At 42.7% G+C, this 25,431-nt stretch overlaps 2 protein-coding genes across 3 annotated transcripts in view; one reads left to right on the top strand and one right to left on the bottom strand.

The window, feature by feature from the left end:
* Positions 1-3,696: 3,696 nt before the first annotated feature.
* On the top strand, positions 3,697-15,123 carry TUBB6 (tubulin beta 6 class V). Of its 2 annotated transcripts, XM_024212584.3 has the most exons (4): positions 3,697-3,913; positions 4,765-4,873; positions 6,024-6,134; positions 13,553-15,123. In XM_024212584.3, the coding sequence occupies exons 1-4, from the start codon at positions 3,857-3,859 to the stop codon at positions 14,614-14,616; spliced, it is 1,341 nt and encodes a 446-aa protein (XP_024068352.1). In that variant the 5' UTR covers positions 3,697-3,856; the 3' UTR covers positions 14,617-15,123. The 2 variants fall into 2 exon arrangements, with proteins under 2 accessions (XP_024068352.1, XP_024068353.1); XM_024212585.1 differs by lacking the exons at positions 3,697-3,913; positions 6,024-6,134 and having other exon boundaries at positions 4,787-4,873.
* A 6,810-nt stretch (positions 15,124-21,933) lies between these two features.
* Positions 21,934-25,431, bottom strand: part of AFG3L2 (AFG3 like matrix AAA peptidase subunit 2) — a 47,262-nt gene continuing 43,764 nt past the window's right edge. The window contains exons 16-17 of the mRNA XM_024212583.2: positions 24,591-24,785; positions 21,934-23,025 (exon numbers count right to left, since the gene is read on the bottom strand). Of these exons, the coding sequence (XP_024068351.1) occupies positions 22,780-23,025; positions 24,591-24,785 (441 nt within the window). The 3' untranslated portion in view covers positions 21,934-22,779. The remainder of the gene's footprint in view (positions 23,026-24,590; positions 24,786-25,431) is intronic.

Below are 25,431 nucleotides of genomic sequence, written 5' to 3'. Positions count from 1 at the left end.
ATGCACTAGCCCTATCCCCTGCTCCTATACTTACTGGAGGGGATACTTTTGAGAATATAGGCCATATGAGATGAGTGTTCAAAGGGTCAGGCCTGTGAGGTGCATAGAGGTTGTATCTTCTGGCCATAAGACATGTGACCAGCTTTTACTATATTTACTTTGAGTGTACAGATAACTATTGCAAAAAGAAGGGACAGCGATTTTATTAGAAGCCAAAGTATGAGACAGTTCTGAAATGTCTGAGGGAACTTTGCTAGAACAAGATATTTAAAGATCTGTTGTCCTCTTAATGCAGCAGATATAAAATTCATATTATAATTGTCAAGTTAGGCATAAAATAAATGGGAGAATACAGCCCTTAGTTGTAGTTAATTTAAATGATAGGTATAAGATAGCTGAGAAAAAGATCATGATAAAATTGCAATAGGCATAAATCTATAATACAGAGTTAAGATTATGTTCATACAAGTAATCCCTGTTTAAAAGATTGTTCTTCTGGGGCTCAATCCTATAAAGCACTTAGGGCCACATTTTTATAGGTATTTAGGTGCCAAAAGATGCAGATAGGTACCTAGCAGGACTTTCAAAAAATGCCTAAGCACAATCAATTAGTTGGCTAGTGGAATTTTCAAAAGTACCTATGTGAATCTTTAGTGATTCACAGTGATGAGCTGCCAAAATCTTAACAACCGGTTCCCTATAAAAAGTTCTGATTTAAGGGATGTGCCACAGTATGTATTTTTTGTACCAATAGGATTACCATACATTCGCATTTTCCCGGGAGGAATTTTTTAAATTTAAAAATTCCTCCCGGACGGCGATTTAAGAACCAAAAAGCCTGACATGTCCGGGAAAATATGGATGTATGTTAACCCTACCTAAAGTTCTTTTTTTAAAAGATGGGCCTGAACTAGAAATGAGCTCCGTTTCACATGTGTGGGTCCCTGCCACTCCCTGGGGGTGTGCTAGGCTGACCAGATGTCCCGATTCTATAGGGACAGTCCCGATTTTTGGGTCTTTTTCTTATATAGGCTCCTATTACTCCCCACCCCCTATCCTGATTTTTCACACTTGCTGTCTGGTCACCCTAGGGTGTGCATATGTGTGGGTCTCAGCTGCTCCCTGCCCTCCTCATTGAAGCAGGTGTGCAGGATTACTGCCTGGGAACTGCAGGGCACCAGTGGACGTGGGGCCGGCTGCAGACAGGGGCGTGGGGCAGGGCTAGCTGGAGGCAGGGGCCGTGGGACTGGCTGCGGGCAGGGGCAGGGCAGGGGGTGCGGAGCAGGCTGGATACAGGAGGGTGCGGGGTTGGCTGGAGGCAAGGAGGTGCGGGGTTGGCTGGAGACAGGGGGTGTGGGGCTGGCTGGAGGCAGGGCAGGGGCTTTCTGGAGGTAGGGCAGGCAGGGCAGGGGGGTGCGGGGCTGGCTGGAGACGGGTGTGTGAGCCTGGCTGACTTTGGGCAGGGCCGCAGGGGGGTGCGGCAGGGGTTGGCTGGAGACAGAGGAGTGCAGGGCTGGTTGGCTGGCTTCGGGCAGCGGGGTGCGGCAGGGGTTGGCTGGAGACAGGGCAGGGAGTGCAGGGCTGGCTGCGGGCAGGCCAGGGGGTACAGGACTGGTGCGGGCAGGGCAGGGGGTGTGGCGGGGCTGGCTGTGGGTAGGGTGGGGGGGCAGGGCAGGGGGTGCAGCAGGGGTTGGCTGTGGGTGGGGGGGCAGGGCAGGGGGTGCGGCAGGGGCTGGCTGTGGGTAGGGTGGGGGGACAGGGCAGGGGGTGCAGCAGGGGCTGGCTGTGGGTAGGGTGGGGGGGCAGGGCAGGGGATGCGGGGCTGGCTGGAGACAGGGGCTGGCTGCGGGCAGGGTGGCAGGTACTCACAGGAAGAGCGTCTCAGAGCAGCCCAAGCAGCAAGACGCAGCCCAGGCCCAGCAGAGCAGCCGGGGACCCACCAGGCAGCAGTGGGAGCCCCAGGGCCAGGGGAGCAGCAGCAACAACAGGGCCAGGAGGCAGCCCACATGGCTCCCACAGCGCAGCGCCCCCGGCGGCCGGAGGAGGAATTACATCACTTCCCGGCCGGAGCCCATCAAAACCACTGCGCCCCCTCGCAGGGAAGCGGGTTAACAACCGGTTCTAAAACTGCTTCAAACTGGTGCGAACCAGCTCCAGCTCACCACTGCATATAAACACCTTAAAACATGGCCCTTGGGCACCTGCATAATTTAAAGTAATTAAGACTATACTCAAGTACTTAAACACATTTCTTAGGTCTTTGCTGGATGGAGTGGTCAGTCCCTTCCAGGATCAAAGCTATGAACAACTTAGGAGGAGTGCATTTACCTCAGATATATACAGGTTATAAAGGAGGTTGAATCTCATAACTTGCCTTTAACCAGACTACAGGCTGAGTAAACATTAACATGGATGACAGAGGAGCAGTGAGGATGTTTACATTCAATGACTGCCAGGTTGGTGCTGGAATGTTTTTCTCTGGGCCTAGCAGACTGACACCAGGAAAAGGGAGTGAGATTCTAGGTTGATTCAAGTCAGGCTGATCACTAGTGCATATTTCACCTTTTGGAAAATGCGTGCAAATGGGCCAATATCTGCTCTCCTTGCTCACACAAATAGTTATGGCTACAATGGGACTATTTGTGGGAATAAGGCAAGAAGGTTTGGCACCTAAACATTGTTTGTTTGATCAGCTGCTACTTATAGCCAGCACATGTACATTTAGTGGATATATACAATGATTTGTTTGTGCAATTAATAAAGTCTTTTGGAAGCTATTTGGATTAAAGGTGGCCATCATGCCAAAGTTGCCTTGTACTCACTCATCTATCTGTTGTCTCTTGCCTTAGATTGTTAGCCCTTTGGAGCAGATACCATCTTTTTGTTCTGTTTGTACAGTGCCTAGCACAATAGGGTCTTGGTCCATGACTAGGGCTTCTAACCACAACAGTGATATAAAAATAACTATAGATTTGCAAGATTATGATTGTTATAAGTGGTGTATGGTTTAGCGGTCTGAGCACAGGATGTGGTACCAACCCTAGCTCTGACACTTAAGGCCTGATGTTGCAAACCCATCCTCATGCAAATATCCCAGTGAAGACAATGGTTTCCTTCCATGTCAAATTGGATAGCACTTCTTTCATAGGGGTGTTGTGAAGCTAACTAACCTGATATTTGCAAACTATTGTCAAGATTAAAAGCAAAATGTGGGCTTGTGTAGGAGTGAACTGACTCCATGCGAGAAATATTTGGGACTTTTATTGTAAATGTCAAACGTGCAGGTATGTGCTAAGATACTAATCACACAACGTGAGAGCAATTAATTATTTCCCTACTTATCTAATGCTAAAATTAAAAAAAAGTATTATGAAAATGCAGCCACCAAACTTGGGGTGAAAAAACTATTTAACCTGCTCTCAGTAAAGTACAGTCACCTGTGTTCAAGTTTGATGTGATGATTATGTCCATAAATTATTGTTACTTTGGTATTATTTTATTTATCTTGTCTATTATAAATAGACACTTCTGAGTAAGGAAAATGCAAGCTCCCAAATGGTTAATGTGTTAGTCTGTTCCAGTCTTGGCCCCTTGACATCATTCTGGACCAGAAATGAAAGATGAGCTGAAATGCCATTCACACAGAGATCCAGCCCCAGTGGAGGCTGGCCAAAGCCAGTTGCTCAGCCTGGGCTGGCTATTTTTGCAGTGAAGTTGCACAGTGAGCCGAGCTGGGAGGGAAGATCACAATCCCAGAGCCAATAAAACACTCATTGAGCCAGAGACACACTGCACATAGCTGAACTCTGCAAAGAGTCTGAGAGTGAGAGAGAGAGAGAGACTTGTAAGTATCACAATGAGGGAAATTGTCCACATCCAGGCTGGCCAGTGTGGAAACCAAATTGGAACTAAGGTAAGAGATCTTTTCCTCCTCTAAATAGTATCCTCACTTATTATTTCCTAAGAACTGCACGTAGGGAAATGTAGTTGTTTTTAAGATGTTGTGTTTTGTTGTACAACGGTACCACAGCTGCTTTTTAAGTCCTTCAGCAGCACAACGAAAAGTTCTGCAAAGCAACAAGGCGTGTCATTGCCTTAGGATGTTCTTATCTTGAGAAATTCTAGCCTTTTGGCTGAGGGGTGAAAACATTTTCCTCTGATATCTATGGCCGTTTAGAGGCGGTGTTTTTTCTCACAACAAAAAGTTTGGACTCTGACTTCTCTTGGGGTCGGTGCATACAGACCAGAAAGCTTGAAAACTAGCAAAAGTTGCCTCCTTCATGTGACCATAAAAGGTTTTGGAAAAACTACAAGCAATAGCCAAAAAAAAAAAAAAAAAAAATGAACTGGAGTAGTGGATCAAAGAAAGAAAAGCAGCAAAAATAAAAGCAACAACCAGTAAAATAGCCCCGCAAACAGTTTGTGATGTTAACCGTTTGCTGTGTTTGGTTTTAAATCCTGGGGTAGATCTGCTGCCAGGCTTTTGTCTCTCTCCAACCCCACCCCATCTCCTCTCTGCTGGTCGGGCCAGGGTCAGGGCGGGGCTCAGAGAAGCAGCTCTCAGACATGCCAAGAATCCGGCAGCTGTTAGGGCAAGGCATGCCTCCAAGGGCTTCCCAGTCCCTGCCAAGTGTGGGTGGGTTTGGATTATTTTGACGTTGGTGAAAGAAGGAGACACAGGGTTGGGGTTTTTTTTGGTGAGAACAGATCTGCTCACGTCTTCCTTTAACCAAGTTTCTCTCCCTTTTTCTGTTCCTCCCTAAGTTTTGGGAAGTGATCAGTGATGAACATGGCATCGACCCAGCAGGAGGCTACGCTGGTGACTCAGCACTGCAGCTGGAGAGAATCAATGTCTACTATAATGAATCATCCTGTAAGTGCTGCCGCCGCCGGAGGAGGTTAGGAGGGGCGAGGAGAGTGATATTCCGTAACTGGGAGAGGAGGCATGTTAAAATGGTGAAGAAAGCAAAGGTTTACTCATAGCTTCAGCTACAAAACTTGATTAGACATGTGTGCATTGTCTTCCAATCAACCTCCCAACCCAACATCTGCTGTGACTCCCTCTCTCTAGGCAGCAGGAAGGAAATGGTGCAAACAGCTCTGAATTTATTTTTTGTTTGCTAGGAGTTTTTGCTTGTGAATATACGATTAAGTCATGTAAACGTGTCTGTTGATTGACTGACACCACTAAGCAATTTATAACGTGAGCTTGTCCCCAGAGTACACTGACTACGAGTTCAGAAGCTAAGAAAGGTTGGGCCTCGGGAAGTGATGGTGACTCACTAAGATGGCAGTGTTCCCTGAATGCTGGGAATCAATACCCCAGTATGGAGTTAGTGGGTACTGTGCTGCTGAAGATGTTTCCTCCATATGGGTTGTAAAACTGATATCTGGATCACTTGTGCACATTCAAGATCCCTGGCACTTTTTGCAAAGTGTGGGACAAATTTCAGATTGGGTAATTCTTTCTACCTAAATTCCCCCTACAATTTCAATTGGGTAAGACATTTTTCACTTCCTGTTATTAACTGTTGTACTGTATAGTGGTGGTGTGTGCTGTTAAACAGCTGCTGTTTTCCACCTCCCAGAAGTGGCTCCATTTCAGTGGTGGATGCAAGTGGTTCTTTACATTTATAAAATATCTGGGGATTATCATATATTACATGAGTAGAGGGTCTTTTATTCAAATAAACTGTTTACCAAGAACATGTAACCTATATTTCCCCAGATAATTGCATATATGGATATCAACTGGTAGAAGAGCAGTTTTTAAAATGTAATTTAGATAGATGAGTGACAAAAAACCAAAGGATTTTAAGTCAGCTGCTAAACCAGAAGTGATTTTTTCCTATAATGTTTGAGAGGAAAGACACCTATATAGGAATACAAGTTGTATCAGGATACATGAGCAAGCTAAGAATGTTACATACTATGACATATAATTTGTTTATATATTAAGAAATATAATAGAAGGAACTTAGCCTATTTCAGTATACTAAGGATGTCTTTAATTTTTATTGTAGCACAGAAATATGTACCCAGAGCAGTCTTAGTGGACTTGGAGCCAGGAACCATGGACAGTGTGAGATCTGGTCCGTTTGGTCAACTGTTTCGACCTGATAATTTCATCTTTGGTATGTGGATATCATGTTTTCCTTTTAAAACATGTGCTCAATTACCAAGAAATTAACTGTCAAAATGTACTTTGGGATAGAGGGGACAGAAGAGCTTACATTTTTTTTTATGCGAACAGCTGTAAGCAGCCATTAGTAACAAGAAGTTTGGTAGCTGAACAGTACAGTTCAATTATCCAAATATCAGTCGTCCAAAAAAACAAAACAAAACAAAAATCTAAAAGAGGGTCAACTATTGCTCTATTAATTACATTGACAATCTTCTGAATTACACAAACATACTAAATATTTCCCATGACTTTCTGATACTCTAAATTGTGCTATATTCATTGAACTTACAGGGTTCCTGAACTTCTTTTAAAAGGGTAGGGAAATTCTGCAGGGGGAAAAAGGGAACTGCTCTCTCTCTCTCACAAATTCCACTATTAGTTGGAGCCATAGTTTTATATAAATTCCCTGGGCATGAAATTCTTCACTGACCACGGAATTTCTTACCTTTTCAGTAGGTCAGTGTGCAGTATAGTCAGAAATGGAAAAAAAAAAACGGTGTGCAAAGCAGATTAGGTGCAACCGCATGGTGGTGCAGTTGGTTTTTTTCTAGTAAAATAAGAAACCAGCTCAAAACCAAACAGAACTGTCACTCTGAAAGCAAACAGGGAGATTCCATCGAGTGAGAATTTTTTCAACTTTATACTTCTGTAGCACCTTCCGTCTGAGGGTCACCAAGCACTTTACAAACACTAGTGAATTAAACCTCACAATACCCCCTTTCAAGTTAGAGAGTATTATCAGACCCATTTTACAGATGAGGAAACGCAAGCATCTGTAAGTTAAGTGTCCAGGCAGAACTATCCAGGGCCGCCCAGAGGATTCAGGGGGCCTGGGGTCTTCGGCGGCGGGGGGCCCCTGCCGCCGAATTGCCGCCGAAGACCTGGCGCTTCGGCGTCAGGTCCTGGGGTGGAAGGACCCCCTGCCGCGGGTCTTCAGGGCACTTCGGCGGCGGGACCCGGGGCGGAAGGACCCCCCGCCGCCAAATTGCCGCCGAAGACCCGGAGCGGAAGAAGCTCCGGGGGCCCGGGCCCCACGAGAGTTTTCTGGGGCCCCTGGAGCAAGTGAAGGACCCCCCTCCAGGGCCCCCAAAAAACTCTCTTGGGGGCCCCTGCGGGGCCCGGGGCAAATTGCCCCTCTTGCCCCCCCCAGGCGGCCCTGGAACTATCACTAGAACCGCTATCTCCTGGTTTTCAGTTCTATGCCTTAACCACAAAAACCATTCCCCAGATTATTGTTAGGCTGCAACATACAAGTTGGTGTGCTATGTCAACATAAGGAAGGTGTCAAACACAAGCATGGGAAGGATAAATATTAGGCTGGTAGCCGAAAATGAAACAAACCCCAAGACCTTGCAACTGAGGAGGGGAATAAAAGGCTATACACTTTCAAAGGCCTTTAAATTTTTAACTGCTTTTGTAACAGTATCCCCATTCCCTTTCCAGACATTAAACTTCCTGGCAATTATGGTAAAGGGGTGTGTGTGTTCCTCTAAAATGCTTTTAAATTATAGTAAGCAGAGGTGGGTCTGATCCAAAACCACAGATCCAAACAACCTGAAACTTTGTTTCTGAACCCAAACTTCACAACGGCTCCCTTTTTCAATAGTGGGCCAAATCAAACCCATGAAAATGAACTCACCTACACTTCTGAAAAGTCTGAATCAGAACTTTGCAGCCTGGAACCATCTCAAAACACAGCAAAATAAATTAAAAACTTCTTGAACAGCCCTCCACTACATTATACTCTCTTCCTGCTAAACTAACAATGAGCTAAAAGCATGTGATCAATTGGTGTCCCATGCTGGGCCTAATGCCAGCATCAGGCACTGTCCTACAAATCTGGTGAATGGGTGCCTTAGAACTGAAATGGAAATCTACTGTGTCAAAAGCCAATAAAGCTCGCCCCCCCCCCCATCTTTTTATTTATTATTTTATATCTGTTTTGGGCCCCACAAAGGATTCTGTGGCAGAGGATGGTGATTCTATATTTGCCGTATCTCAGACCTATGGTTATAGGGAGGGATTTGTTCCTAAACTCAGCTTTTTGCTTTTTTTAAGTCAGAACTTATAGTTGTAGCACATCAAAATGCTAAAGTAGGTCAGTTAAAGTGCATCAAATGCCTTAGAGTTCTCTGTGCATGTCGGGCCTGATCCTACATTCCTTGCACACCTAAAATTTCCACTAAAGTCAATAGGAGTAAAAGTTTACATTAACAAGCTTATTGACCTAAAATATGAATAAGCACAGGGAAAATAATTTCTCTTTCATATGAGGCAGCAAGTTTGCTGGTTATAGCATTGGACTGGGATGAGAAGAGTAATTTCCCTTCCCAGGTTCCTCATCCAATCTCAATCCCCCTCTCCCCAGTAAACCTCTCTCCTCCTTGCTTCAGTCTCTTTGACAAGCCATTCCCAGTCCCCTGCCCCTCATACCAGCTTGTTGGTAGATCTTTCTCCTCTCCCCCACTGGTTCCTAGTCCAAGTCTCCCTGTCCAGCCAGTCCCAGTCACCCGTCCTCCCCCCAGTTCCTTATCTAATCTCAGTGTCGCCATCCCCCAGCCAACTAGCTCCCAGTCCTCCCTGCCCCATTTCCCCTCACTGTCTCCCAGTCTCCTCACCCCCTTCCCCAGCTCCTGGTCTCCTTGTCAAACTAGTCCTAGCCTCTCTGCTCAACCAGTGTCAATCCCAGTTTAGCCACTCCCCCCAGGTCCCAGTCAGTCTCTCTCTCTCCCTCCCCCCTGCAGTCCCAGTCTCAGCAGGCTCCTTGTTCCAATCTATTCCTTTCCCTCTCCCCAGTCCGGAGTTTGTTCCCTTTGCGTTTGAATCAGTGTCCTCCTCCAAGCTGCCAGGGTGCCAGTGGAGGTGTGAGAGTGCACAAGTACATGTGTGTGCACAGGAGAGACAGGTGCCCTATCAGTTCTGATGCCTGCTCCCACTGTGCCTGGGGGAGTTACAGCACAAGGCTGGAATATGCTCATTACAGGGAGAGTTACGCACAGGGCTGGAACATGCTTGTTTGCTCTCTGGAGATGACACATGCACAGTATGGTCAGTAAACTAGGAGCTGAGAGAGACTTGAGCATGTTCAGTGAGGATGGGAATTTTCAGAGATTTTAGCTGCTAAAAATTAAATCAATCAATCTTTGAGCATATGCAAACTGACTTTTTTCAAAGGCTTATACCCTGGCCAAATGTGGGCAGAGTTTCATGAGGATAGCAAAAAGTGAAATCCTGAGACAAAGGCCACCCCACAGTCAAAGCATGGGAGCTCTAGAGCTGTTCAAAGAAAAGGTTGCCAGAATTTTTTTTAACATGGGCAAAACAATGTATTTTCCCCTAGCCTCATTCTCAGAAATGGCTGTACAATGTTGACTGAAATGTTGCAAAAATAATTCAGCCTGGGGCAGACATCCAGCATGGACATTTTCAGCCCAAACAGTTACACTTTTGCAAAGTTATAAGCAACTGAAAACTGGGTCTTATAGTGGGAATTGTTCCACAACCTTAATATAGTAGGATCTGTGTTTGACCAGTAGGATCTAACACAATTGTGTTTGGTGGTAAAGTATAATTTACCACAGTCTGTATGAGTAAACTGATGGGCATCTACTTGAGCCTAATAAACTGCAAATTTTTGCATCATAGTGTCATAAGCTATAACAATTTATTGTATCTAATGAAAATGTGAATCTGATCATTCAGAATGTTCAAAATACAGCAAAACATCTTCTAAAGTCCCCAGATTTAATATTCTATCACAAGGGAGAGCAATTTGTACGCCGATCAACTCCAATATAAATATTTTAAGTAAAACATTAAGTAATGTTTTCTTACTTGAGTCTTTTTGTTTTTCCTTCTGTGATTTAATACTGTCATCAGACAATTGCAGTTTAAAAATATACAGCCTTCTGTCAGATGTTTATTTTATAGTAGGTTATGTTTGTTCCCTCTATACATCCTTTACGAGACCAGTTTTCATTGCCTTGGATTTGTTTGCATTATTTAACTCGAAGCTAAAAAAAAAAAAAGTCTCCTATTGGTGAGCAGGATGAGATCATATCTCTGCATTGTCACAGATTTATCAACTCAATGAGGTAAAATAGGTGTTCCTAAGGTCAAAAGATAACTATCTACATAAAAGGAGGGAAAATAAGTATAATCTTTGCTATTTAATTTCTTTGTACTGAACAAATCACATGCACCTATCTTTCCTGAGCAATTTGCCTTTTTCTGCTTCATTCCCCATCAATTTCTCTACTTATGTTTTGTTTCCATTCATGCTTTATCACTATTCCCATCTCTGAGCCACATTCTGCTACCCGTACTCCTGGGACAATTTTCAGAGAAAGATACTAAACTTAGAATCTTTTGTTAGGATCCTACAAAATACACAGCACCGTAGTATCTGTTTGCTAGATGCTGCCTGATGGGCTGCAGTACACACAGGGGGTGGTTAGCTCAAGCAGAGCAAGGACAATTTTTATCTTATTCAGTGCTGGGAGGATATTGTTTTGCACTCTGCACAGCTGGACAGGAAATACAGAACTTCCCACATTCTCAAGAGAGAGGAAGCTATAACAACGTATAGAACGATGTCTTAGCTAACCAATAATGGAACAAGGAAACTGAAATTGGTATGGTGAAGTTACAAGATATTTAAACAATACCAAAACCAGCCGTTTAGCTGACCCGATGGTTTGGCAGCAGCGCATCACAGCACATGGACTGGGGCTTAAACCTGGTCATGGAGAGTGGGTAGAAGGTGAAAAGGAGTGGGGCAGAGCTATGAAAGTTGGAAGCTGGGTCTGATTCTGCAACCATTACTCATGCTGAGTAGCATTTACTCATAAAAGTAATCCCATTGAGTTCATGGGACTATTCATAAAAGTAGTAAGAGGAGCGTAAAAACCTGGTCCTCTATTAGCACCTTTTGTTATCCAGTTAATAGAACAACACTGAAACAACACAGGGAAGGGGCTCCCGTAGCATCCATATTGTAATGGGAGGGGAAAATGTGGCATGGAGAGAGAAAACATAAGCTGAGGAAAAGTTGGAGGCCCAATCTTATAGCAATGAGCAGCAATGAGAGGTGCTGAGTGCCCTCAGCTCCTCCTGAAATTAATGAAAGTTGAGGGCACTCACTACCTGCTAGACATTTTCAGTAACTTGCAAGATCAGACCTTTGGCCCCTATTTACATCAACATCTTGATTCAAGCCAGTCACTTAAGTAAAGAAGCATAGTTTTGGTTACATCAAGTTAAATATAGCATTGTATCTTGGCATAAAATCTAGTTTCAGAAGGTCAGCTTCATCCTTGAATGAAATTGTATTCCTTGCTTGAAACCAGTAACCACATGAAACACTAACATACTTTAATTTAAAAGATTTGTGTCTGTGATTTGGTGGCATATGCATCATATTCTTTATAAAAAGCGAGCTTTTAAATGTGAACAAATGATAGCTTTGTGCTTATGGAATAAACTGGATTAGGGGTATTAAAAGCCTCTAAAGCAAGGAGTCAACTTTATTTCTAGATCTCTTTTGGAGAAGGCAAAATACAGAGACAAAATTCACTGAATATAAACGAAAGTGACCAGTAACATAAGACAAAAGTAAACATTTTAACAACTCAAATTTTCTTAAAATAGCTTAACAGAACAAGAGAGTTTCTTCAATGTGAAGCTCAAACCCCCAGTTCTCTATGAAGTGTTGCAATTTTAAAATCTAGGGCCTAATTCTGCATCTCGCACAGTCATTTACACCAGTGTAAAGTGAGAAACCTGTGTGTAAAATACTACCCGACGGTGGTAGAGCCATGTTTTGCAAGCAGGGAGGCAATGTATTGATGAATACACTCCTCTTCTTTGTCCCACCCAGCTGGCACTGACCACCCATAATGCACCCCGTGCCCTGGCACTGCAACCCTAATCCCTGCGTGGTGCTGCAGAGGGGAGACCCAGAGGAGGGGTGTGGGTTGGAGAATCAGTCTGCCCCATGCTCACCCAGCAGCAGTGGGTCCTGTCCTGTGAGGCTGGACCTGGCTCCCCACTCCAGGCATTGCCACACGGTGCATGGGTTGCAGCATCACTCAGGCTTGGCAGGGCTACCCCTCCAGAGGAGCGGCCAAGCCAAATGTGAGAGAGTGGCATTGTGACATGGCACTAGGGTTGCCAGTTTTGGTTGGACGTATTCCTGGAGGTTTCATCACATGACAATCTTTAATGAAAGATTAATTGTTAATTCCTGGTGACTCCAGGGCAACACTACATGGCACATGGGGTCACAGCACCATGTGACCCCATGTGCCATGTCACAATGCCTGGAATGCGAAGCCAGGCTCAGCCCTGCAGGACGGGAGCCATCGTTGCTGGGTGAGAGTGGGGCAGGCTCAGTCTCCAGCCCTGTGTGAAAAGGTGCCACACATACACTTAAAGGCCATGAGTGAGGGGTGTCGATCAACCCCCCCCCCCCATCCCCACTGGCTCCACTGCCAGATGAGGATAGTTGTGTTTTGCACTTATTTTGCACTGGAGTCAGTGCGGATACAAGATGCAGGTACAAGGCCAAGAAAAATAAATTAATGGGCATGGAAACTGAAACACACTCTCTTATGCCTAGAATTGGGTCATCTACATCAGGGATGCCCGGACGAGGCACAATAGGCAAAGTAAAATGTGAAACTTGCTCTAAAACTGCCCATTGCTACAACTCCTCTGCGGATGTATAGAGAGGTTCGGTTGCTGAGTTTTTTAATCTGGCACCTTTGTGATAAAGATCACAAAATATACATTAAAATGACAAGATTCACACCAGGTTAGGACATTAAAAGGAATTTAGGTTTTAAACCATTTAGGGAAGTATAAAGCAATGCATTCATTACTATTTTTAAATCTTTCAGTGGAAACAGCTTATTTTTAAAAGAATACCATTCCCTCTGTGGAGTCTACAATTCAAATATTGTTTATGAATGGGAACTAAAAAGTCAAAATTATTAGACATGACCATGAAACAGACTAGCCAATTTTCACTATCCAAGCTGAGAGAAAGTCAGGAAGTAAATTCAACTAAACTTAGTAACTAAAGATAAAGTTCAGTTAATATTTGGAATAATATTTGGAAAACCTAATTTCCCCTTCAGTGTCTGTCAGAAATCACAGCTAACATAATTAACAATACTTTTCTATGTGCTCATTGTCAAAAAATGCCACTAGTAATTCTTCTGTACATATTTGTAAGGAAGACCAGAGAGTATGATTTACTAGCTCACAAATTTAGAACAATTAATTGTATGTGATTTGAGATCATCAAGCCTCCAACCGTCAAACCCTATCAGTAATATTTTCTTCCTTTATCCTATATTATTTCAGGACAAACAGGTGCAGGAAATAACTGGGCCAAAGGACACTATACAGAAGGAGCAGAGCTGGTAGATTCAGTGCTTGATGTTGTAAGAAAAGAATGCGAACACTGTGATTGCTTGCAAGGATTTCAGCTCACTCATTCCCTTGGAGGAGGAACAGGTTCTGGCATGGGAACGCTACTAATCAGCAAAATCCGAGAGGAATATCCCGATAGGATAATGAATACATTTAGTGTCATGCCCTCTCCAAAAGTCTCTGACACAGTGGTGGAGCCTTATAATGCTACACTCTCAGTCCACCAGCTGGTTGAAAACACAGATGAAACCTACTGCATTGATAATGAAGCTTTGTATGACATTTGTTTCCGCACCCTGAAGCTCACCACCCCGACGTATGGAGATTTAAACCATTTGGTGTCTGCTACAATGAGTGGAGTAACTACATCGTTGCGTTTTCCAGGCCAGCTGAATGCTGACCTTCGAAAACTGGCAGTAAATATGGTGCCATTCCCACGCCTTCACTTTTTCATGCCAGGGTTTGCTCCTTTGACAGCCCGAGGCAGTCAGCAATACCGAGCACTCACTGTTCCAGAGCTCACTCAACAGATGTTCGATGCCAAAAACATGATGGCAGCATGTGACCCAAGACATGGACGATATTTAACAGTGGCAACAGTATTCCGAGGTCCCATGTCCATGAAAGAGGTTGATGAGCAGATGCTGGCCATCCAAAACAAGAACAGCAGCTACTTTGTGGAATGGATCCCAAATAATGTCAAAGTGGCAGTTTGTGACATCCCACCCCGTGGCCTCAAGATGGCCTCCACCTTCATTGGCAACAGCACAGCTATTCAAGAGCTCTTCAAAAGGATCTCTGAGCAGTTCTCTGCCATGTTCAGGAGAAAGGCTTTCCTCCATTGGTTTACAGGAGAAGGGATGGATGAGATGGAATTTACAGAAGCAGAAAGCAACATGAATGACCTGGTTTCGGAGTACCAGCAGTACCAAGAAGCTACGGCAAATGATGGAGAGGAAACATTTGAAGATGATGAGGAAGAGATCAATGAATAAAGAAATTCTGTCTTACACACACTAATCTACATCAAAAATCTCAAATATGGATTTTTAAAATTAGTCTTGTAGATCCATATTTAATCTCCATCCTCCTTTCTTCAAAAAATAGAGAGGAAAAAAAAGTAGCTTGATTCTCAGAGATGATGAGTTTCCTTCAGCTTCCGTGGGAACTGAGGGAGATCAGCACCTCTGAAAATCATGCCACTTTTATATAGGAGGCTAATTTTAGGCATTCAATTTTAGAATTTTGGCCTAAAAGTTTAAATATTAGAGATCACTAGATTTGTTTAAATAAACAAAACTTGTCTTCTATGAAAAGTTGTACAAGAGGTGGAATGGGGATGGAAAGTCATTTGAAAATAGGGCTGTCCTGTTTTCATCAAACTGTGAACAGCAATAACAGCAAAAATCTTGTGGGTCTTTGAAGTGTTATTCTGTACTGAATGTATAGTACCTACGTGCCAGGAGCAGAATCTATTCATAATAAATCAAAATTTAATCATATTCTACTCTTTTGTATAGTAAATGTTGACACTGATATTTGACTTCAGACATTTAACAGCAAATCTAAATACAAATGACAAGTATCCTCTTAAGAAGAGTGTTTTCAGGAGTCAGTGCTATATTGACATCAAGTGAACTGAGAACCAAAGGTCACTAGCAATGTATTCAGGAATCCTTTACCAACTTGTCCCAGAATGATCACACACACGTTTATATGAAATTCATGTACAACACTGCAGAACTTGTGTAAGCTCACCCATCCTATGAATGGAATATAAAAATATTAAAGATAGTAAAAAGGAAGCACATGTACAAACCAACTCATATGCCTTACATTCCATAAAACTGATTTTTTCAAGTACTTGGAAGAGCTCCAGGGAAAGGCCAAAAGAAAAAAAAATAATCAGAAATCCCAAACTCTAAAAGTTTCAGGAACCTTCTGTTTCTTTCCTTCCCCCTACCAAATTGCTGTTTGAGCCAAAGTACTACTCAGTACTTAAAGAACTTTACAAATACTCTAGAAAAATTTTATTTTGTCCCAACATCCATCACGTCTAATAAGATTACAATATTTATTAAGTTGATTTCAGTGAGTCAGAATTTTAAAAAAATCATTAGACAAATAACTGTATTTATTTTATAATCTAAAATTGTCTACTTAGTTTTATCCATATTAAATCTGTACTAAATTATCTTTTTAATAAATTAAAAATGCCCTATACAACAAAGTGACTCCTTGGATTGAAGAATTCAAGGCAAGGTACTAAGTGACTTAGTGCTGAGAACGGTATTGTGTCAGTGCCACCAGTTTGGCTTTGGGCTGTCTGCTGCCTTAGTTCCAGGGCCAATCAGCTGCCCCCCATTCTCCACTACATGTAAGCTGCTGATCTGGTGAACTGGAAGAACTCACAGCCATACCTACATCTTTTTCAGGGCACAGTTTTATTTTTCAACATAAAACTGAAGCAAAATATCAAAACAAAAAGCAGTTCCTCTGCTTGTCCCTTTCAGCCTGAAAGGAAGACATACCCTTCCCTTCAATCTCCCACCTGCAGCTGAGCTCTCAACCAGTTATAGGCATCACCTGACCTCCTTCCCAGCTGGATCTGATAAATTGAAGAGGACTGGCTAGTTCCTAGCCCTTAAAGATGCAAGTGGCCCTGTTACAAGTGTATACCCAGATATCCATGGACACTGGATAGGTGTACTTTGAAAGGTCAAGAAAGTGCCAACGGTAGAGCTGACTATACTCTTTGAAATGATCAATTATGCAAAAGGAAATTAACATTACATAGCAGGAGATTGGGGAATATGGTTTTAACACTATATTGAATGTTAACTAAGAATTACATAAAATTCTAAACATGTTAATGAGGACTTAACATCTAATATTATACAAAACAAAGAGGGGACTCACAGACAAATAAGTTCACTAACACTGTGGCTATGATGACTGTTAGGTTAAAGGAAAAGAGTGGACAAACTTTCTGTGCTCTACAGCCAGAGAGAGTAAGAGCAAACTACTGTACTAACTTGTACGATCTACAGCTACTAGTCTTTCTCCTATGTAACTAAAACTTCTAGCATGGCTTTTTCTAGCTCACACTACACAAGAACAAGTTTAAAATGTGCTCAGATATCACAATGATAGGTACCTTAAATAGCTAAGATGGAAATCTCCCAACAGCCTGCTATCTTAGTTATAGTACATGCAATTGCTTGTGTATTGCAATACAGATTAAATTAAGGATGGAGCCACAGTTGACTCCATTTAGAAACAAATGGCCAGGGACAATTCTTCAAATAAGCCATAAACCTGAGGGATGCCAGAGGTTTGTGTGCTCATCTGGTGAACATTAGGCAATTCTATATTGCTGTCTTTATGTGCACACTGAATTAACATCTGGAGTATCAATTCTGAACCTTTGGAGCACCATGGAGTCCTGAAATCCTACACTCTCACCTAATTCACTCTCTCTCAACATGCACTTCTAACTGTAGTTGTCTCCTGGGGAAAGAGAACCTCTACTGTGTACTGAGAAGGGTTCTGTTGAGAATATCTCCAGCTCTCTTCTCCTGAAGGAGGGAAAACCTGGACATCTTCCCTCTTTCTCCCCCTGAGTCACTTCTCAGTAGGAAAGGGCACAAGGGACCAGTTTGAGTGGAGCCATGCATGGGAGTGCATCTATTCCTCCCTCCAAATCACTGCCCCACTTTCAGAATTAAAATTGAGATGTTTCAGTAATGGGTTTGGAGAGAGGAGTTGCTAATAGTACCACTGTTTCCTTTATTGTATTCTCCCAGTCCCTTCATTTGATTTTCTACCTTTATCTGCAAGCCTGGCAGTTTTTATTTTGAAACTTACCCTGCTTGAGTCCTATCTTGTTTCTGCTCCTCCTCTTTAGTCTTTATATCCTCCACCTGAGTTTTCTGTTTGTCTTTTTTCTCCTCTCTCATTTTTAGTCTATTCCCCCTTTCACCTTCCTTCCCTGGTTCCCCCCTCACCACGTCTGCTAAACTCATTTATTCTGTTGTCTCCCCGTCCTCAGACAAGCTCCCTAGTCTCTCTACGTGCCCAACCACAATGTTGTACTTACCTGATAGGTAGGCATGGGCGGCATGTGGCTCCAGCATTTGGGAAGGCTGGTGTGAACGCAGGATATTCCCCTGGCACCCAGACTGTGGCCTCACTCCCTGCTCTGCCCCAAGGCTCACCCTTACTTGGCCTCCTCCCTGAGGCCCTGCCCACACACCACCCCACTCCACGCCATGCCTCGCTTCTGCTTACCCCTGCCCCCCAGCTGCTCACCATTGCACCTCTCCTCTGCTGTGGAGGAGCGATGTGGTGGTGGGGACTCGGGGGAAGTGGGGTGGAGGAGAGGAGCAACTTGGTGAGCAGTGGGCACCTTGAGGGAGGGGGGCTGAAGGAGAGGAATGATGCAGGAGGTGGGGTGTGTGGAAGAGAGGAGCGACAGTGAGTGGTGGGGGCCTCAAGGGATGGTGGAGGAGAGGAGCCACATGGCAGGCAGTAGGGACCTGGGGGGTAGGGGGGAAGGTGGAAGACAGGAGCGACTCAGTGAGCAGTGGCGACCTCGGGGGAGGGAGGGTTGAGGAGAGGAGCAACACAGTGAGTGGTTGGGGCCTCCAGGAAGGGGCAGAATGAAGGTGGGTCTTGTGGAGGGAAAGAGGAGTGGGGGCAGGAAGAGGAGCAGCATGGGTGGGGCAGTGTCTGTTGGGGGAGGCTTAGCCTCCCCCAGCCTATTATACCCACCCACCACAGATGTAGGGGATGCCATACCAAGAAATACCAGTAGGCTCACACCTTGAGCATCACAGTCAAAGCATATCTGCCTGGCAGCGTATCTGACTGTGTGAGAGGCAGAGGGGTGGGGCAGGGCAGGGCTGGGCTAGGGTAGCAATCTGAGAAGGGATGGTGGGGAGGTTGTTCTCAAGGAGCACATGCTGAGCCAGACTCTCTGACTTCCTCTGGTTTAGCCAGCCAGGCTACTAGGATTTCCAAAAACCAAGACAAAACAGATAAAAGGACACAAGGCCCTGGGGATGGGGCTTCTCAGCTGGTCATGCACTGAACCACTGCAGGGTCCTGGTCCTGGTCTTGCCCCTCAAGTTAGTGATGTCTCGTGTACCCACCCTGGCTTCTTACAACAAGGTGGGGTGGGATTTGGGCCAGGCCCTTCTCCGGTCCTCCTAGAGGACCAGGCTGAAGAGTACTGAAGGGCCTATGCTTTCCCATCCCATCCTCTTGAAACCATTCTCTTGCTTCACCTGCACTCAGCTGGCAGGGGAAGGGGAGAATGTCAGCCAGAGTCAGCTGGTCACCTCACCCGCAGAGTCCCTAGACACCAGCATTCTGAAAGATTTTCAGACAGCTTGTGAAACTGCAGCTGTCTGGCCACAGGCCCACCTGTAGCTACTGCATTCGCCTGCACTTGAGTGGGTGGATTTAGAGTCCCCTCCTTCCACCTCACATTTAAAGTTCTGTGATTTTAAGTGTTTGTAAAGGGGCAGGTGGTAAGACAGGGTTGGTTTTGCTCATAAGAACACAATAACAGCCATAGTGGGTCAGACCAACAGTCCATCTAGCCCAATATCCTATCTTCCAACAGTGGCTGGTGCCAGATGCTTCTGAGGGAATGAACAGATCAATTTTTGAGTGATCCCTCCCCTGTCATCCAGTCCCAGCATCTGGCAGTTAGAGGTGTAGCGCACCTAAAGCATGGGGTTGCATCCGTGCCCAACCTGGTTAATAGCTATTGATGGACCTATCTTTTTTGAATCCAGTTATAGCTTTGGCCTTCACAACATCCCTGGCAATGAGCTCCACAGGTTGATTGTGCATTGTAAGTACTTTTTCACACTTCTATTTTAAAGCTGCTGCCTATTAATTTTCTTGGGTGACCTCGGGGTTGTTGTGTTATGTGAAGGGGTAAATAACATTCAGGTTTAATGTTTTCCATTTTGGCTCCAGCTATCTCCAGTTGGGGCCACTCTATGCTACTTTAAAGGTGCAACATCTTCAGACTTATCCTAGTGATGCAATAGAACTAGGACCATGTGAAAAGCACTACGGCTATAAAGTGGGACATGCAGCACTTCATCCACTGCAGAGTCATTAAAGCAGGACAGTCCGTGCCCAAAGAAGCTTACAATCTAAATGGGAAAGTCAATTCAATATGCAGTTGGACAGCCAGAAAAAGGATATATGTTAAAAGAAAATTCTTAGTATTATGGATAGGTGACATCACTTTCACAGAGCTAGGATAGCAATTGCTGAAGGCTTGAGGAAGTGGAGAGACATATATAATCCTTAGAGACTACAAATTGGTGATTCTTAACAGTAATAGTTACTAGCCAAGTTAAACAAAGGAGGGGGGGGGAAAAGGCGCCAATCCAAAGTATATGGAAAATACCACACTAGAGGATGCCCAAAGACAAAGAAGTAAATCCTCCTACCTCCCACACTGTGTCTTACTTTAAGTCAATTTAACAACTTTGTCACTAAGACTCTATTCATCCTGAAATTGGGTACACCAATTTTCCTTTATTATTGCGTTAGTTTATTTGAGGTGTCCCCCCACCAACACATGGTTTATTTTGCATGCTACAATAAAAATATATATTTGAAGTTTTTCCGAGGCAATTACTGGAGTATTTAAGCCCCACACAATAGTTATAGAAATAAAAGTTTCCTAAATGGCAATATTCTCTCAACCTCCCTTGTTTCCAGAATGCATGTCTTTCTCCCCACCCTCCCCCATTGTATTTCCTCCCCTCTAATTTCCTCCACTGAAGGTTATCCTGGGAAATGCCATTACTTTTCTGCAGTGGTTGCTCAAAGCAGGACACCATCTTCTAATCCTGTTTTGACACCCCATTTTATCTTGCACAAGAACAACTCCCACTGAGTTAGTTAGGTGTACCTGTGTACAGGCTGTAGAACAGACCCTCAGATCTGCTGTTTACAGTGTTAGCAGAATAGTTTAAATACCTCCCATTCAGATCAGTTCTATGGCATATTATTTATCTCTGAAGAAAAAGCCCAGTTTTTAGTACTAACCTTGAGTTTGATATAATTTAAAACATTTTGATTGTATGTTCCTTATTTAGAAGGGAGAAGGGCATTTTCTTTTTAGTCTATATAATTTGGTTGCTGATGGCAAAGAGAATTTAATTCTTACAACCAGCACTGATTGATAGCATTAGATACTGAAGCCTTTTCTTAGCCACACACACACACACACACACACACACACACACACACACACACACACACTATAGACTTTTCCCATATCCCATCTGCCAATTAGCTTTACCCCAAAAGTGGAGAATTCTCCAGAATATGGTCAAGAGACGAGATCATAGTTATTTATTGACTTTTGAGTCTTCGGCATTCATGAGGTTGTCAACAAATGTATAAAGAAAGCATTGCCAATTAGCAGAAGTCCAAACAGTCAGAGAATAATATTTTATCATGGTCAGTTTGGCTCAGTTTGTAAATGCCAATTTAAAAGGCTTCACATTATGAAGGGAGGGGCAGAAAAGTTACAGAAGATAGTTCTTTCACCTACAGCTCTCTAAGGATCTTCACTCTTGTATGCAAGCCACTCATATCATCCTAGACTTCTTCTCAGAGACTATTACTGGTTTTCTTTTCTATTGCCATACTACCTTTTAATCAGAATGTACGGCTGGAACCAATTAAATGGTCATTCACTTAAACATGAAGTTTCAGTCACAAGAAAAGAAAGTGTTAAATGTATTTCTTGACCATCACAAAGGAGACCAGTGGCTCAATTTTCCTGGTCTTCCTCCTCTTAAAGAGACAGAAGATAATCTAGATGGACGCATCTCTTTTCAATGATGGAGCCTGACAGTGAACTTTTCCAAAAATTAGAATTCCTTAACTGATGCAACCTGTAGTGTAGAAAACAGACTACGTGTACTGTGTTAAACTGTGTGCTGAACCTGTGCAGATAACTATTGCCTACTTGAGGTTAGAAAAACAAACTCAGGATTAAGCAGATTGGACACCAGTGTTCAGATATGAAAGACTGATATATTAAATAATATTCTACTTACTCCAGCCCTCTACAAACTTTCAAGTGCTTGTACAAAGCCAGAAATACAAGGTTACTAGACTTTTTACATTTATGAGGAATAATCCTGGTGTACTAACTCAGGAAAAGCTTACATTCATGTCAGTAGGAGTTTTGCTGAAATAAAGACCTCCGAGTTGGGCCAAAATTTTCTCATAAGAAATCAACCTAAAATAAATGGCAAGACAGTGTATTCAGAAAAGTACAATGTTCTGATTTTAATGACTTTTGAAGAAATCTTATTTACACAATGAACACAGTGCATTCACATATTCAATATCTTACAGCTCCCTGTAAAAAAAAAAAAAAAAAAAAACCAAAACCCCACATTTTATTAAAACTGCAGAAGTTGAATTTAGTTTTACACTTTAAGACACTGAACCATGACTATAACTGTAAAGCATTCAATGGGTCTCCAATTTCATGGTAAATTTACATGGTAGTTCCCTGTGAACAAATTGGTTTTGGAGATGAGGGGGAAAGAAAAAAGGAGTAAGATTCAATAGCAGGAGGGTGAAAAAAGCTGATGCTTTGCAGAAACATCAAGTGTTTTCGTAAGCTGACTAGACCCTTGGCTAAGCATTTAATAATACGTTTTCCCACATATAGATGTTAAAAATGATTCACATTGGGTAGAGCTCACATATACAGACTATCTAGATCAATACTAATGGAACCTTAATTTGCATCAGCTTAAATAAATTTAGAAATGGACCTGACACACACAGTTTGGACTTGGATCCAAACCATTCCAAAATTTTAGAGGGGTTCAGTTCTCAGATTCTAACGCAGCCAATCTCTAATTAACATCTCCCTTAGTTGACAGCTCAGAAGTGATAATCTTTTACCTATGAAGTGAGGACAGCTTAAGAGAGATCTGAGTATTCTTATCCCTCTGTGTCAACCCCTGCTCTTCTGATTACCATCACTAAAGATATGTTTGACTATGCAGAGTTCTTAAGTCAAACTATTGAAGTGTTTTCCGGTCTTTTCAGAATGCAAATCAAAAATATTGTGCAATTTTATATCACAGCATACTTCAAAACTTAAATGGTATCCCTCCTGTTATCTGCCTGGCAATCTGTTCATCTGTACTCTCCTTCTCTTTTTCAGGATCTTTGTTCCAATCTTTAAGGCCTTCTGGGAGTGAAGTATCCTCATCTAGACTGCCTGTGCCTTCAACAAATTCTTCATAAGTAGATTTTTCTGCAAATGGTCTTGGGCCAAGTAGTTCAACCATATCACTTTTATCTATTACCTCCTTCTCCAACAGTCGTAAAGCAACCTGAAAATAGCAACAAATTATATTACACAAACAGGTACAGGATGTATTTGCTTTCTCACATAAAAGAGGGAGAGCAAGCACTTAGAGAGGCAGTCTGTGCTTCAAAATTCTATGCTGGTAGATTTTAGGCGGAGAGCTGGGATTCTCAGCAAGGTTCACTTCATGCTGTAAGACCTTCAATGTGCATGAAAGTAGTTGAGAATTTTGCACTTTTAAAACCCTGTGAGTATCAGGTGCAGTGCCTTGAATACCACTGTTGCTCAACGATGGCTGCTTCAGAATGCTGCTGCTGCTAGAGAGCTCTGGAGAATGTTACAGGGATTTAATAATGGATAGAAGGCCAGCTTCTTAGTTGCTCCTGTATCTTTGCTCACCAGACCATTAAAAGGCACAATGGGTCTGAGGTTGACTTACGTTCAGAGTTTCGCCAAGCTACAAAACAAAGCTATTACTGGCTAAGTTTCACTCTGCAGAATATAGCATGTACAGTACCAAGAGGAAAGTGGTATAAGACTGTAGGTTGCAAGCTTCTTGGGCAAGTGATGTCTTGTACAGCACTCCATGCTTAAATAAAAGAAGTGTAAGCTATGACAAGGACAACACACATTTCTTTGGAATGTACTTAAAAGAATATTTCATCATAGAAAAATTAAACATTATGAAGTAGGAAGGGAGAGACTGAGAAGAGGGATTAAATGTTAACAAGGAAAACAGGAAAGCTTACAATGGTTTAATAAACAGGAAATAAAGAAGTGTGATTGACAGACACTTGGCTCCTGTATTCTCATTGTTCATTACACTTAAGATGAAGTTTTGCCAAACTTTATAACTGTCCCTTTTGATGATGAAACACTACTGCACAGTCTGTCTTTCTTGGGGTGGTAGTCAGCTATACCACTCTGACAGAAACCCATACAAGTTGTTGTATTCTTGCAGATAAGTCTGTCAGATAATGCACATCCAAGAAAACTGTCTTGTCCTTGAAAAATCAGTCTGCCTGGATCAGAGGTAAAGCTTATGGAGGAGGGGAACCTGAACTGAAGTGGGATCCCCAAGATGCATTATTTCCAATCTGTGAGCCCTGTTACCTAAAATTTAAAAACGTTTCAGAGGGAGGAGAAAAAGAGGAAAGAATTTTACACGTTCACCTTCCATAAGATTAAAGTGAAGTTTTACACCATACTCTTCCAGATACCTACTGTCTCCAGAACCTTGATGTTTAATTTTACCCTTTTACTGTTTCTTTCCCCCCCCACCAGCTATAGGGTTTGCAGGAGAGTAATTCTGTCTTCGACTCTGCAAGAAAACTTGCTAACAGAACAACCCTAAGTACAGCTCTGAAGATACTGGAACAATAGTGCACAATATGCTTCTTACACATCTTGTTGCATATTAGCAAGTACTCAACTTATTACAAGGACATTTGAATGCTTTATATTGTTGAAGAATTTATTGGTCCAATACTCAACATATTTATGCATATTTATCTATGTATTCAGCTCATTCTGACCATTTTAACTAGTAAACTTGACATTGGTGATAAGAGATTTTATTATAAAACCTACCTTCTCCACATATGCTTTCTTCTCCGTCAAGAGAGTTACTGTCCTTTCATAGGCACTGTTAATAAGATTTCGCACTTCTTCATCAATCAGTCTTGCAGTTGCCTCGCTGTAAGGTTTCTCCAATACCATGTCCCCTTGACGCGGGAGATCAAAGGAAATCTGCCCTACCTTTTCATTCATGCCAAACTGAACGATCTGAAAGATGAACAGTGCAATAAGTGGAAGACTTAGATTAGTGTAGTACTGGAAAATAGAGCATCAAGCAAAAGTAACCTATTTATAAGTTGAATTAAAATATATAATTTATTAGAATGAGAAAATAGCATTTTTTCTACAAAACACAACACTAGAGTTAATTCCCTCTTTTGTAAATCACTAACAGATTCCTTCAAGTAGGAGATTCATAGTTATCTATCTTTGACATATTTCGAAAAGATCTGTAAACAGCCAAGATGCATTTAAATGCTCACTATGTTTGAATGTTTCTGAGTTACAAAAGTATCATTGTATGCAGTATTGTAGCCATGTTGGTCCCCGGATATTAGAGAGACAAGGTGATATGAATGAGGTGATATCTTTTATTGGACCAACTTCTGATGGTGAGAGAGATAACCTTTCAAGCTACACACAGCTATTCTTCAGGTCTATGTAGCTCGAAAGATTGTCTCTCTCACCAACAGAAGTTGGTCCAATAAAAGATATTACCTCACCCGTGTCTCAAAGTATGGTAATTCTGTTCTTTTTGAAAGTTTTCCACAAAGTATTTAAAAATTTTAAACAGCACATAAATGACACTTAGTGTGTTGAGTCAGGAGTACATTTGAAATTCAGTTCAAGACAC

This window comes from Terrapene carolina, unplaced genomic scaffold (assembly GCF_002925995.2).
Source record: "Terrapene carolina triunguis isolate 2854851 unplaced genomic scaffold, T_m_triunguis-2.0 Scaffold58, whole genome shotgun sequence".
Lineage (NCBI taxonomy): Eukaryota > Metazoa > Chordata > Testudines > Emydidae > Terrapene > Terrapene triunguis.
The sequence above is the reverse complement of the archived record's forward strand: the minus strand, read 5'-3'. Positions and strand labels throughout refer to the sequence as shown.